The sequence below is a fragment of the Aulonocara sp. 'chitande type north' Nkhata Bay genome, linkage group LG3 (genome assembly GCF_057382095.1).
Source record: "Aulonocara sp. 'chitande type north' Nkhata Bay isolate Kocher_YH1m ecotype deep benthic linkage group LG3, A_spYH_male_GT1.1, whole genome shotgun sequence".
In the NCBI taxonomy this organism is placed as follows: Eukaryota; Metazoa; Chordata; class Actinopteri; order Cichliformes; family Cichlidae; genus Aulonocara; species Aulonocara sp. 'chitande type north' Nkhata Bay.
In genome coordinates this window covers 57,998,282-58,011,824 of record NC_141346.1, presented here as the reverse complement: position 1 = coordinate 58,011,824, position 13,543 = coordinate 57,998,282, and the positions used below count along the sequence as shown (strand labels likewise).

Below are 13,543 nucleotides of genomic sequence, written 5' to 3'. Positions count from 1 at the left end.
AAGAACCTTGGTGTGTCCACTCTGAGCTCTGTAGGAACCCCAACAACAAGCCCAACAATCCAGATGGACGGTTCCAGCTGTTAACTGGAGGAATTCCATCCAAACATCTGCTCTCACTAAATTCTTCCTCACCTACAGACTGTGTTCTTCACTGCTTTAAACTTGGAAACGAATGCAGTCATTGGTCTGCGTGCTGCTTTGTTCAGAGAGCTGATTGGCTGTTGACAGTGTTTGATCAGAGCGTGTCAGCCGTTACTATGGTGACCATAAAGGCAGAAACAGGAAGTGTTTGTGTCCAATCCTGAAGCCTGTCACCATTCTCCTCTCACAGCTTCACTGAGAAGCTGCAGCTTTACAGGAAACACTGGATCTTTGTTTCATACTGACTGTGTTTAGTACAATACTGCTGACAGCACCACCCACTCACTCCATCACTCTACTGACCACAGAGTCTCCAGTCTGTAGTCTGGACTCTGCTGAAGATCACACAGCTGCTTCACATCTGGATACTTCAGGTTGTTTTCTCTCAGCTCCAGCTGTCTCAGATGGGAGGGGTTGGACTTCAGTGCTGCTGCCAGATAATCACAGCTGATCTCTGACAAACCACAGCCCCACAATCTGTATAAAGAATGAAAGATGTAAGTTTATTAGACAAAGTGTGAGCTTGAAATCATTCAGTGTTTCATCATCTGTTCAGAGCTGAAGAAGGTTCAGAATGTAGAAGTTTAGAAAATGGAAACTCCAAACAGCTGAAGCCAACAGGAAGCAGCTTCAAACAGGAAACTGTGCAGAGTTTCAGACTATATGTCCTGATGCAGCCAGTTGGATTTTGGAGATTTGAATCTCTGTTCTGTGACTAAGTCCTTGAATCATTTCTTCCAGTTGGTCCAACAAGACAGACTAAGTATTGGACATGTGTTGTGGCTCCATTAGGGGAGCTTCTAAATGTGATGTGATGGCCCCTCTGGGTCTGTCAGGTCACAGCACTGAAGAGAGCTCAAACTGGGCACACAGTTGTTCCAGTCTGGACCAAAGACTCTATACTGGGACTGAGGGACTGCTTTGACTGCACCCACTGGGACTTTTTAAAGGCTCATGTTCTCACTTAGATCATCGATTTCTACTTACATTTCTTTCTGGGAAAAATGGGGATTACTTTGGAAACAGGAAGTATTTTCCCCAATAAGCAGCCCTGGATTAGTAAATCACTCCAACATGTTCTCAGGCAGAAGAAGCTGTCTTGTTATGAGGGAGAGAAGAAAAAGATTGAGGCACAGAAACTTGTTGAAAGAGAGATAAAGTCAAGTCAAGTCAAGTCAACTTTATTTGTCAATTCTGCCACATGTACAGGACATACACAGAATAGAAATTGCGTTACTCTCAAACCCTAGTGATTAGAAAAATGCAAATAAAATAATTAAAAAGTAAAAATTTAAATAAATACAATACAATTTTACGTATAACAAAAAAAAGCTATGCAATATACAATATACAATATTCAAGTAAGAAGGCATAGTGGTGCAAAATAGGCAAATAGTGCAAATGGGGATTTAGTAGTGTACGGTAAGAGATAGTGTAACAACAAAGTCTTATGAGGTAATGGCAGTCCAATGCTCCACAAAGTGACTGGTAACTGGTGCAGGCCAGTGAGTGAGTCAGAGAGTGTGTGTGTTTGTGTGTGTGTGACAGAGTTCAGTGAGACCGTGGAGGAGAGAGGGGAGAGGGGGCAGAATCGGGAGGGAGTTAAGCTTCCTGACAGCCTGATGGATGAAGCTGTCCTTCAGTCTGCTGGTCCTGGCCTGGAGACTCCGCAGTCTCCTCCCTGACGGCAGCAGCTTGAAGAAGCTTTGCATTGGGTGCGTGGGATCAGCCGCTATGCAAAGGGCTTTTTTAGTGAAACGGGTGCTGTAAATGTCCTGGAGGGAGGGGAGAGAGACACCAATGATCCTCTCTGCAGCTCTCACTATGCGTTGGAGGGTTCTATGGCAGGACACATTGCAGGCTCCAAACCACACAGTGATGCAGCTCGACAGGATGCTCTCGATGGTGCCTCTGTAGAAAGTGTACATGATGGGGGCTGGTGCTCCTGCTCTTCTTAGTTTGCGGAGAAAGAAGAGACGCTGCTGTGATTTCTTGGCCAGTGCTGTGGTGTTGTACGTCCAGGAGAGATCCTCTGTGATGTGCACACCCAAGAACTTGGTGCTGCTCACTCTCTCCACAGACGCTCCGTCAATGGTCAGAGGAGCATGTTGGGTGTGCATTCTCCTGAGGTCCACAACAATCTCCTTCGTCTTCTCCACATTCAGAGAGAGATTGTTGTCAGCACACCACGTGGCCAGGCGTCTCACCTCACTTCTGTAGTCGGTCTCATCCCTGTTGCTAATGAGACCCACCACCGTTGTGTCGTCCGCAAACTTGATGAAGAGGTTGGAGCTGTGTGATGGAGTGCAGTCATGGGTCAGCAGAGTGAAGAGGAGGGGGCTCAGCACACATCCCTGCGGGGCCCCCGTGTTTAAAATGATGGTGCTGGATGTATTACTGCCGACCCGTACTGCTTGAGGTCTTCCGGTGAGGAAATCCAACAGCCAGTTGCACAGTGAGGTGTTGAGACCCAGCTGGACCAGTTTTTGAGTGAGCTGTTGGGGGATTATAGTGTTGAATGCTGAACTGAAGTCTATGAACAGCATTCGAACATATGAATCTTTTTTGTCCAGGTGTGTGAGTGCTGAGTGGAGTGCAGTGGAGATGGCATCATCGGTTGAGCGATTGGGCCGATACGCAAACTGGAAGGGGTCCAGGGAGGGGGGCAGGACAGACTTGAGAGAGAAGCCGCTGCGTGTGCACGCGCCGCCATGTTTGAAAAGCAGCTAAAATCAGGTGTAAAAGTAAAGCAGAGGATGAGCTGAATAAAGGACACTCAAGGCTGGCTTGGAAAGGAATGAAGTCCATGGTGGGGATGCAGAACAAGGAGCAAAGATGAATGTGATGCTGAATCAGCAGAAGACTTGGACTCATTTGATTCCAGCTTTGATATCATTGATTTCAATGAAGAGCTTTGTGATTGTAGCAAAGGGCTGGTAGCTCTGAGAGTCCCACTGATGAGGTGTTTGTGTGGAAATCTCTTAGTGGGACCAAAGAGAGAAAAAGCCCTGGTCCTGATGCTGTGGGAGGGAAATGATTGAAGTGTGCTGTGAGGAACTGACTGGGAGGTTTTCACACATTTTCCAGTCCTCCTTGGAACAACAGGAAGTTCCCAGCATATGGAAACAAAGGTTAAGTGTCCTATGGCACTCAGTGATGATGGTGCTGTGGCCCCACCACCTCCACCTCTTTGCAAAGGAACTAACTGTCATCTGAAGCTTCAAATGGAACTAAGACTTCCTCCACTAGGTGGCAGTGTCTGATGAGAAAGTGTTAGTGGAGCTGGCCTGGAGTCAGAAACAGGAAGATGCAGGATTTGGGCTGAAATGGGGAAAAGTGGTTCGCACTAGTGCCTTAAAGCAAGAAGGTTGTAGGTTGAAGCTTGTTGGCCTTTCTGTGGAGGTTGGATGTTCTCCCACAGTCCAATGAAATGCTGCTTAGGTTCATTGGTGCTTCTAAATTGGCTGTAGGTGTGGATGTGAGAGAGTGCTTCTCTGTCTCTCTCTGTTGGCCCTGTGATGGACTGCTCACCTGTGCAGGTGGACCACGCCTCTTGCCCTATGACAGCTAGGGCACAGGCTGCAGCCCTGTGAGCCTAAGCTGAATAAACAGTTAGCAAAAATGATCCATAGATGGCCTGAAATCCCCCAGTTAGCAGTTTGGTAGATAGCTATGACATGCTAATCCCATCCAGCAGCTGTATTCTACCTGTAAGCTGATCCCTGCTGAGCCAAAGCACTTTTTCATATACAAATTACAACCTTTAATAGAAACCTATTGGTCAGCATCTTATTAGCCTGCTGTTAGCTTCATTCCACAGAAAACTGAGAGAAACTAACAGAGTTGATAAAGAATAAAGAGAAATGTGCTGATTTAAAGCCTTTGAAGTGCTTCAGATGATCTCTGTCCACTTCTGTCCACTCATTCATTCATGTAAGCTTTCTAATGCAGCTTTGATCTTCACAGTCTGCTTCATGAAACTCATTCTAACCCTGAATGTCAGAGTGTTCCTCCTTCTCTTTCCCATCATTCATGCTGGCAGTGGAGGAGATTTGGATGTTGGACTGTGTTTTGGATGATGTGTGTATGTTTGTGTTGGACTGCTGTCTGTAAAGCAAACACACATTTTGCTTTGGATTTCAGTGTCAGACAGACTTTAAGGTGGAATGAAGAGTTGGAGAGTTTCACAGTGAATTATCCAGTGGAGGATTTTTCTTCTTCTTTGAAGGTTTGAAATGTGAACATTGTTCTGCTGCAGTCAATGGACTAAACCAGAGAAGAAGGAAACAGACTTTACCATGAAGATCCTCAGTGTGGATCAGTATAATATCAGCCTGATGTCTGCAGTTTAGTGTCAGCACAACTTTCACATCATATTCATCTCAGCACAACTAAAACATGCTGACTGACCTCAGAGTTTCAAGTCCACATCCTGGACTCTCCAGGAAACCACACAGATGCTTCACTCCTGAATCCTGCAGCTTGTTGTTGTAGCTCAGCTCCAGCTGTCTCAGATGGGAGGGGTTGGACTTCAGCGCTGCTGCCAGATAATCACAGCTGATCTCTGACAAACCACAGCCCCTCAATCTGTATAAAAAATGAAAGATGTAAGTTTATTAGACAAAGTGTGAGCTTGAAATCATTCAGTGTTTCATCATCTGTTCAGAGCTGAAGAAGGTTCAGAATGTAGAAGTTTAGAAAATGGAAACTCCAAACAGCTGAAGCCAACAGGAAGCAGCTTCAAACAAACACAACAAGAGAAAAAACTCTGAATGTTTCACATTAAAGTCGTACATTTATCATAAAAACAGGACAAAGACTTGAAAAAGTCGTGTTTTTCCTTCCAGGAACCACAAGGCTTCACTTTTAAAGGTGAAGTGTGAAAGAAATGGACATATTTGAAGTCCAACACCTTTTTCCAGTCACATTATTAAAGCAGACAAACTACAAGCTCATTTTCATTCCAACAAGTCATCTTCTGACCTGGACTAACAACACTGGTCTCTATGTGCAGCTGGCTGTGAGACCAGTGCTCAGGGAGCGTCTACAAAGTGCAACACTGAAAGAACATCACACACTCATTTGCTTCCATCATCCAACCTGAAGAGGAAACAGAGACGCCTCCCCTTCAAAGTAAAAGCTGCTCCTTTTGGACACAGTATCAAAGAAAGTCTACAGTATAACATTGAAAACACAGAACAAAGTTTTGGTTGTTTTTAAATTGTGCAGAAATGAAACTACACTAAGCTCAATTATGTGACAGAAATTTCATCCCATGTCAGTTTGGCCTCATCCTGGGCCGGATTATCCAGCACACACTCTGACCACAGGCCCATGTTGAGCAGGATGAGCTGCTGGCTAATCTGGAGGCTGTAGCAGCAGCTCACAGTCATCGTGGATTTCCACTCATGAAAAAGCTCTGGCTGCTTCATTTCTCATCTCATATCAGAGACTTTAATGCTTCACTGAAGCTGTACAGTGATGCTTCCATATCCCAGTGAGGCCTCCATAATGATTTCAGCTGTTCTGTACACACACTGTGTGCCCTGTATGGCTCAAAGTCTCTGCAGCCTGTTTTTATCTGCTATCATCAGATCTTCATCATCCTCATTCACATCCCTCACACACTCTACAGCCTCATCAGCACTGACTTCATCTTCACTGACTGATGGAGCACAACATGAACCTGTGGAGGCTGAAACACTGTCCTGTCAAACATCTCCCCGTCACCACTCCACTTCTGTCAGCCTTTAAATGAACCCTGCTCAAGTCTGTCACTTCTATTTGGAGTCAAAAGGAAAAACTGTTGTTCAGTCGTTTGGAAAGACAACATTTCTGAAAGCACTCAAACTTCTTCACATTTGTCTTCAGACACATCCTGAACATTTAGGAACTAAAGAAAGTTTCAAACATCAATCAAAGACCTGAAATATAGAAAAACAACAACAGCCGCAGTCAGTGAACTCACCTCAGAGTCTCCAGTCGACAGTTTGGACTCTCCAGTCCAGCACACAGAAGCTTCACACCTGTATCCTGGAGGCCATCATTCCAACTCATGACCAGCTCTGTCAGATGGGAGGGGTTGGACTTCAGAGCTGAGGCCACAACTTCACAGTGAGACTCTGAGAGTCCACACCGAGTCAGTCTGTGATGATAGAAAATATAAAATGTGTTATTATAAAAGCAGAAAATCTGCATTATAAACACAGACTGAATGTATATGAAGACAAAACAGAGTGAGGTCATAATCTGATGAATCTGCTCTTCACATCTGTGCTTCAGCTCCTCTTACTGTGTTTGACATGACACAACGATTGAGTCTCTCTCAGACCTGCAGACTTTTAATGAGAATCTTTGTTTGGCTTTAATCTGCAGATGAAGGAGGAAGATGGTGTCACATTTAGGCTTCCATAATGTCCACAGTCTGTCACTGAGATCTGATCCAGAGTCAGAGTGAAGACACACATTTGGACGGTTTCCTGTTTTGACTCCAGAACATTTTGAATGAGTTCAGCTCAGTGAAGAGTTCCAGCTGGAAAGATGATCTCTGTTTGCTACCTGCTGTCAGGTACGACTGTTCACGTCCACACGCAGGAAAAACCTGCTGACTGTTACCAAACGGAGCAGAAATCTCATCACTGGACAATAATGATGAATGAACTCAGAGCTGCTGATATCAGATCTGATTTCAGGGGAACTAAACACAGAAATGATTGGCTCATTTGAGCTTTCTGAGCCATTATCTGCTGGTGTGTCGCTAGTTGGCAGAAAATGATTTGTATTCCTGTTCAGGGCTTCAGTGTTTATGAGTCCAGATCCAGGTGACAGCAAGTCAAAATGATGTTACCTGTCTGTGTCCAGCAGCAGCCTGTATTCACTTTGAATATTGTTATAACCTGACATGGATCAGTTTATCTTTGATTGGTTTGTAAATGTCACTGTTTCCATTGGACCTGAGTGACGTACAAAGACAGAGAGGGAGAGAAAGGAGAGAGAGGATGGAGACAGCAAAGAGAGAGCAAACACAAACAGGTGAGAGTGGACAGGTGACCAAGGTCAGCAACCAATCAGAGAGCTTCTGTTTGACCCACAGTCACTGATGATGACTGCACATAACCAAGCAGTGTGTTACTCTGATATCAAATATGGATCCTGCTCTTATAATAATGATCATCAGATGATATTATTGTGTTATTTTGTAGCTGAATACGATGTTTGTGTGATTATCAGTGAAAGAAGCAGTGAGGAGAACAATGTTCTGGACATTTTCCAGTCTGGTTTCCGCAAATTGCACTCCACTGAAACCGCTTTGCTTAAAGTGTCTAGTGACATTCTGATGGCAGCAGACTCTGGAGAGTACACTGTTCTGGTTATGTTGGATCTCAGCTCTGCTTTTGATACTGTTGATCACAGCATCATGATAAATAGGCTGAAGGACTTGTTTGGGATTACTGGCGTTGTTTTAAAATGGTTTATGTCATATCTATCTGAGAGATCCTTTACTGTCTGTATAAATCATGTGCTGTCGGAAACATCAGTTCTGTCTTCTGGGGTACCTCAAGGATCTGTTTTAGGTCCTATTCTCTTTTTGCTGTATATCCTCCCTCTAGGCCACATTATCAGATGTTACAATAACATTTCTTATCATCTCTATGCTGATGACATTCAGTTGTACTGTTCTTTCAAAGCTTCTGAGTTGTATAAATTGTCTTGTTTAAATAATTGTCTGTCAGAAATCAAACAATGGTTAAATGACAATTTCCTTCAGTTAAATGTAGATAAAACAGAAACTTTGATTATTGCACCTGATCACATGCTCTCAGAAATTAGGCAGCATATCAGTTTTTTAGACCCTTCATTTCAGTCGACTCTCAGAAACTTAGGTGTTATATTTGACAGTTCGATGTCTCTTGAGAAACACTCTAAACAACTTGTCCGGAACTGTTTTTATCATCTAAGAAACATTTCTAAACTCAGGCTACTGGTGTCAAAGGCAGAACTTGAGATGATTATTCATGCTTTTATCTCTTCTCGTTTGGATTATTGTAACGGTCTTTTTACGTGTCTTAACAAATCAGCTCTGGATCGCCTTCAGTCTGTACAGAATGCAGCGGCAAGACTTTTAACTGGTACAAACAAGAGGTCACACATTACTCCAGTTTTGGCTTCTCTTCATTGGTTGCCTGTAAATTTTAGGGTTCATTTTAAAATTTTAGTTGTAACTTTTAGAGCTCTGCATGGTGAAGCTCCCCAGTATATCTCTGACCTGTTGAAACCTCATGCTTCATCCCGAGCACTTAGGTCTTCAGGTCAGAGGCTACTGGTGGTCCCACGTACTAGGTTTAAAACACGTGGGGATCGGGCTTTTCAGGCACTGGCACCTAGGCTGTGGAACTCTCCGCCGTTGTCTTTACTACTGTGTCTAGACTCTACTGACTCCTTTAAAAAGCAGCTGAAGACATTTTTATACAAACGGGCTTTTAATTAATTTAATTAATTTTAACTTGTATGTCTGATCTTACTGTAAAGCACTTTGTGATTTTTATCTGTGAAATGTGCTATATAAATAAATTTTACTTACTTACTTACTTACTTACTAGGATGGAGAGAGAGAGAGGACAGAGGGTGAAGTTAGAAACACTAAAAGGATTTTTCATGGATTTCATGGATGATTTGAGTGATTTCCAGCAGGACACTTAAACATGTCAGTGGACGTCCTAAAGAACATATTCACTGATATGAAACGTGTCATTGAACAGGATTAATATCAGTGGAAACATGGTGGAAACAGCTGTGACTGCATGGATGTGACACACTTCAAATCTGTTCTCCACTCTTGGATTTGGGATCCATGGAGCTGCTGCTGAGTCTGTACAATAAAGGAATGGTGTGGAAGGTTGCAGCGTACGGACACAAACACTTTGTGGTTACAATCTGATTTTATTTTCAACATTAAACTACTAACCTACACTGATCAATGATGTTAATGATCACATCTGGACTCACCCAGCCTTTCTGCAGTTCCTCACAGCTGGAATCAGTCTCAGTCGTCCCCGCTCTGATGTTTTGTACTTCTGCAGGTCCAACTCATCCAGAACCTCCTCTGACATCTGCAGCATGAAGGCCAGAGCTGAGCCCTGGATCTCAGAGAGTTTCTTCTCTGATCTGTTCTCTGACTTCAGGAACTCTTGGATCTCCTGAAATAATGAGAGGTCGTTCATCTCCATCAGACAGTGGAAGATGTTGATGCTTCTGTCAGGAGAGATTTCATCACTGTTCATCTCCTTCAGGTTGTTGATGACTCTCTGGATGGTTCCTGGACTGATCTCTGTCTGACCCAGCAGACCTACTAAGAGTCTCTGGTTGGACTCCAGACAGAGGCCATGAAGGAAGCGAACAAACAGGTCCAGGTGGCCATTTTTACTCTGGAGGGATTTCTCCATGGCTCTCCTCAGAAATACATCAAGTGATTGGAGATCTTTGTTATCAAAAACACTGGAAATCAACTTGGTCAAAGATTTTGGTTTAAGGAAGTTCCTCAGCACCTTTGTCTTCCTGTTGGTGTGACAGTGGAACATGTAGACAGCAGCCAGAAACTCCTGAATGCTCAGATGAACAAAGCAGTAGACTGGTTTCTGGAAGATCACACACTCTCTTTTGAAGATCTCTGTACAAACTCCTGAGTACACCGAGGCCTCTGTCACATCCAGACCACACTGCTCCAGGTCTTCTTGGTAGAACATGATGTTTCCTTTCTCCAGATGTTCAAACGCCAGCCTCCCCAGCTTCAGAAGAACTTCCCTGTCAGCCTCCGTCAGCTCCTGTGGACTCGTCTCACGTCCCTCATGGTACTTGTTCTTCTTCCTCTTTGTCTGAACCAGCAGGAAGTGTGAGTACATGTCAGTCAGGGTCTTGGGCAGCTCTCCTCTCTGCTCTGTAGTCAACATGTGCTCCAGAACTGTAGCAGTGATCCAGCAGAAGACTGGGATACTACACATGATGTGGAGGCTCCTGGATGTCCTCATGTGGGAGATGATTCTGCTGGACAGCTCTTCATCACTGAATCTCCTCCTGAAGTACTCCTCCTTCTGGGCGTCAGTGAAGCCTCGTACTTCTGTTAGCCTGTCAACACATGTAGGAGGGATCTGATTGGCTGCTGCGGGTCGGGAAGTTATCCAGACGAGAGCCGAGGGAAGCAGATTCCCCTGGATGAGGTTTGTCAGCAGCTGGCTGACTGATGACTTCTGTGTGACATCAGACAGCAGCTTCCTGTTGGTGAAATCCAATGAAAGTCTGCTTTCATCCAAGCCGTCAAAGATGAACAAAAACTGAGAGACAGCCAGCTTCTCTGCTGTGACCTTCTGTAATGTTGGATGGAAAACATGGAGCAGCTCCAGAAGACTGTACTGCTCATCTCTGATCAGGTTCAGCTCCCTGAATGAAAGCAGAACCACCACACTGACATGTTGGTTCTCCAAGCCCTCTGCCCAGTCCAGAGTGAACTTCTGCACTGAGAAGGTTTTTCCAACACCAGCCACGCCGTTGGTCAGAACCACTCTGATGGGTCTCTGTTGGTCAGGTAAGGCTTTAAAGATGTCCTGGCACCTGATTGGAGCGTCATGGAGGGCGTCCATCTTGGAAGCTGTCTCCAGCTGCCTCACCTCATGTTGGGTATGAACCTCTTCACTCTGTCCCTCTGTGATGTAGAGCTCAGTGTAGATCCTGTTGAGGAGGGTTCTACTTCCTGTTTCATCACTTCCTTCAGTCACACGTTCACATCTCCTCCTCAGACTGATCTTATGTTCATCTAAAACCTCCTGCAGACCAACATCTGCTGAAAGAAAGAAAAACAACGAGACTAAAGAGAAAGAAAACTCTTCAATGTCTGAACAACACAAGAAGTGCAGTTTTCAGAAATGAGTCCATCAGCAGACAGATGTTCAGTCTTACTTTGTACACAGCTGCTCTGACTGGCTGTCTGCAGTCCAGCTCTGCTTCTGGATCTTTCTCCACACTGTGCAGAAGCTCTGATGGTGACACAGAAAAGTCACAGTGGAGATACTTCTGTCCACCTTTGATTAGACTCATTATAAAAAGGAAAACAAAATTTGAACACAGTCATGTTTCCAGTTCACTGACTTACATTTATTCCATGGACACTCACTCTAACCTGAACCACAGCTACAACCCAACATTGTTGAGGCCTCATCTCCTCCTTTCCTGACTGTAGAGGTTAAATATGCAACAACCAACAAATAAAAGAATTTGGTTCATTTCAAAGAAATTCACACGGTGACCAAGTAAAGTAACCGTAGTAAAGGAGACAACATCCCGTTGATGGTGGGATTATTTGAAAGATTTGCTTTAGTCACGTCACCAAATGCAGTTGAACCACCCGTGGATCCATGTTTGACCATCCTACCACTCTGAGCTCTGCTTTTTAATCATTTTATTATTATCATCATTCATTTATTCATTCTTTGGAGGGGGGCTATTTCCTAATGCCGCCCTAATAAGCTGATGTTCAAGGGGAAATATAACAGAAACTCTTTCAGTGTTATTCATTAATAAATTAACAGATAAACTGTGAAGAAGAAAAAAACTGAGATTTAAAGGAGAGAGTGAGAAACTTGATCATCCATCCTCATAATACATGTTTATCAGTATCTGCTGTGACCATACTGCAGTAATAACTACAAGTCTACATTTCTGTGACTGTTGATCAATCACAGCAGGAATCTGAGCTCATCTCTGCACACAGAGCAGCTTCAGCTCTGGGATAAACTGCTCGCTTCATGTCCTTCTCAGCTCACAGACACTCATCCTGATATTTTCCTTTAACATTTGATGGTATAATTCATCAGAGTTTACACTTTATCTGCATAAATACAGAAAAACAGACCCAAACACCAGAAACCATCAGTTTCACCATGTAGAATATATTGTTGTTTCCTTGCTTTTAATTCAGAGAAAAACTCTGATTTTGATTTTCTCTGTTCTCTTTGCCACAGCCCATCCCAGCAGCAGCTGAAGCAGCTGACTGTCACAACACTGAATAACACTTTAGGAGGAACGTCTTGATGCATTCTCAATCATCCAGGAAAGTAAATCTCCAAAAGTTGATTCTGTTCATCTGGACGTAGAGTAAATGTGGTTATCCCAGCTGGACTTTTGTCAAAGCTGGGATAACCACATTTACCAGCCGCTGCTTAAGCAAAAACCTGTAGTGATCCCATATGTGTCAGGAGTATCGGAGCAGTTGAGACAGATTTTTTCTAAACACCGGGTCTCTGTGGCTTTTAAACCCCAAAACACGCTGCGCCAAAAACTGGTCCACCCCAAGGATCAGAGTAACAGAGTAACATAGCGTACACTGTTAAGTGCAGGACGATTGGCAGGATTTATATATCGGGGAAACCAAACAACCTTTGGCTACAACACAGCAGAGCCACCTCGTCAGGCCAGGACTCTGCAGTCTATTTACACCTGCAGGCCAGTGGACACTCATTCAATGATGAGGATGTAAAATCCTGGACAGGGAGGAACGCTGGTTTGAGGGCGGAGTCAAGGAGGCCATTTACGTGAAAAGGGAAAGACCATCTCTGAGTGGAGGAGGGGCCTAAGGGTACATCTGTCACCATCTTACATGCTGTGATTGCAGCCATTCCCCAACTCTCTGTGAATGGGACTCATGACCACTGATCAATGGTTGTTGATCAATGGTCATGAGTCCCATTCACAGATTCACACACAAATTTGCATAATTAAGATTAAGGAACTGACCTCCCAGCCCATTGTTCCTTCAGTGGGCTGGTTTCAGTTATTATTCAAATGTCCTGTTTATAAGATTGGAAACCTGCAGTCAGCTGAGACTGAAGGAGTCACCTGGATGATGACGAAACGTTTCTCCCACAAAATGCTACGTCCAGATGAACAGAATCAACTTTTGGAGAAAGTTGAATCAGTATTTCAGCTTTAAGAGGGTATTTTAACACAAACATCAGTCCTTCTACTTAAGTATGTTTGAAACTTTGTTTAATCATCATTTTTACTGATCAAATATAATTATGTTTGTTATTTGTGGATTTTAAATGTCCTTGACAGAGACAGATGATGATCATTATCCTGCACTGTGGTCTCAGGTTTGGTCGAGCTAGCACAAAGAATGGCTATGTTGAACTTCCTCCTGGGATCTACACTAAGAAGTGAGTCCAACATTAGCAGGGTCTCTTTCCTTTATCTGGATTCACTTTAGCATTCACAGTCACGTGAAGCTTGTTATTAACTCGATAAGTCAACCCAGGGTTTCAGCTGAGCGCTCACATGAAACACATGGTGTTGGCAGCATCTGATCAATCATATTCATGGAGACGTGTATCAGCAACAGAGCAGCTGAGTTTGC

The 13,543-nt window shown here is 43.9% G+C and overlaps 1 protein-coding gene across 1 annotated transcript in view; it reads right to left on the bottom strand.

Annotated features, from left to right (window-relative positions):
* LOC147336283 (protein NLRC3-like) overlaps positions 1–12,506 on the bottom strand; it is a 69,033-nt gene extending 56,527 nt beyond the window's left edge. The window contains exons 1-5 of the mRNA XM_086286165.1: positions 12,497–12,506; positions 11,092–11,166; positions 9,148–10,975; positions 6,110–6,286; positions 4,552–4,728 (exon numbers count right to left, since the gene is read on the bottom strand). Coding sequence (XP_086142291.1) covers positions 4,552–4,728; positions 6,110–6,286; positions 9,148–10,975; positions 11,092–11,166; positions 12,497–12,506 — 2,267 coding nt within the window. The remainder of the gene's footprint in view (positions 1–4,551; positions 4,729–6,109; positions 6,287–9,147; positions 10,976–11,091; positions 11,167–12,496) is intronic.
* Positions 12,507–13,543: the final 1,037 nt, after the last annotated feature.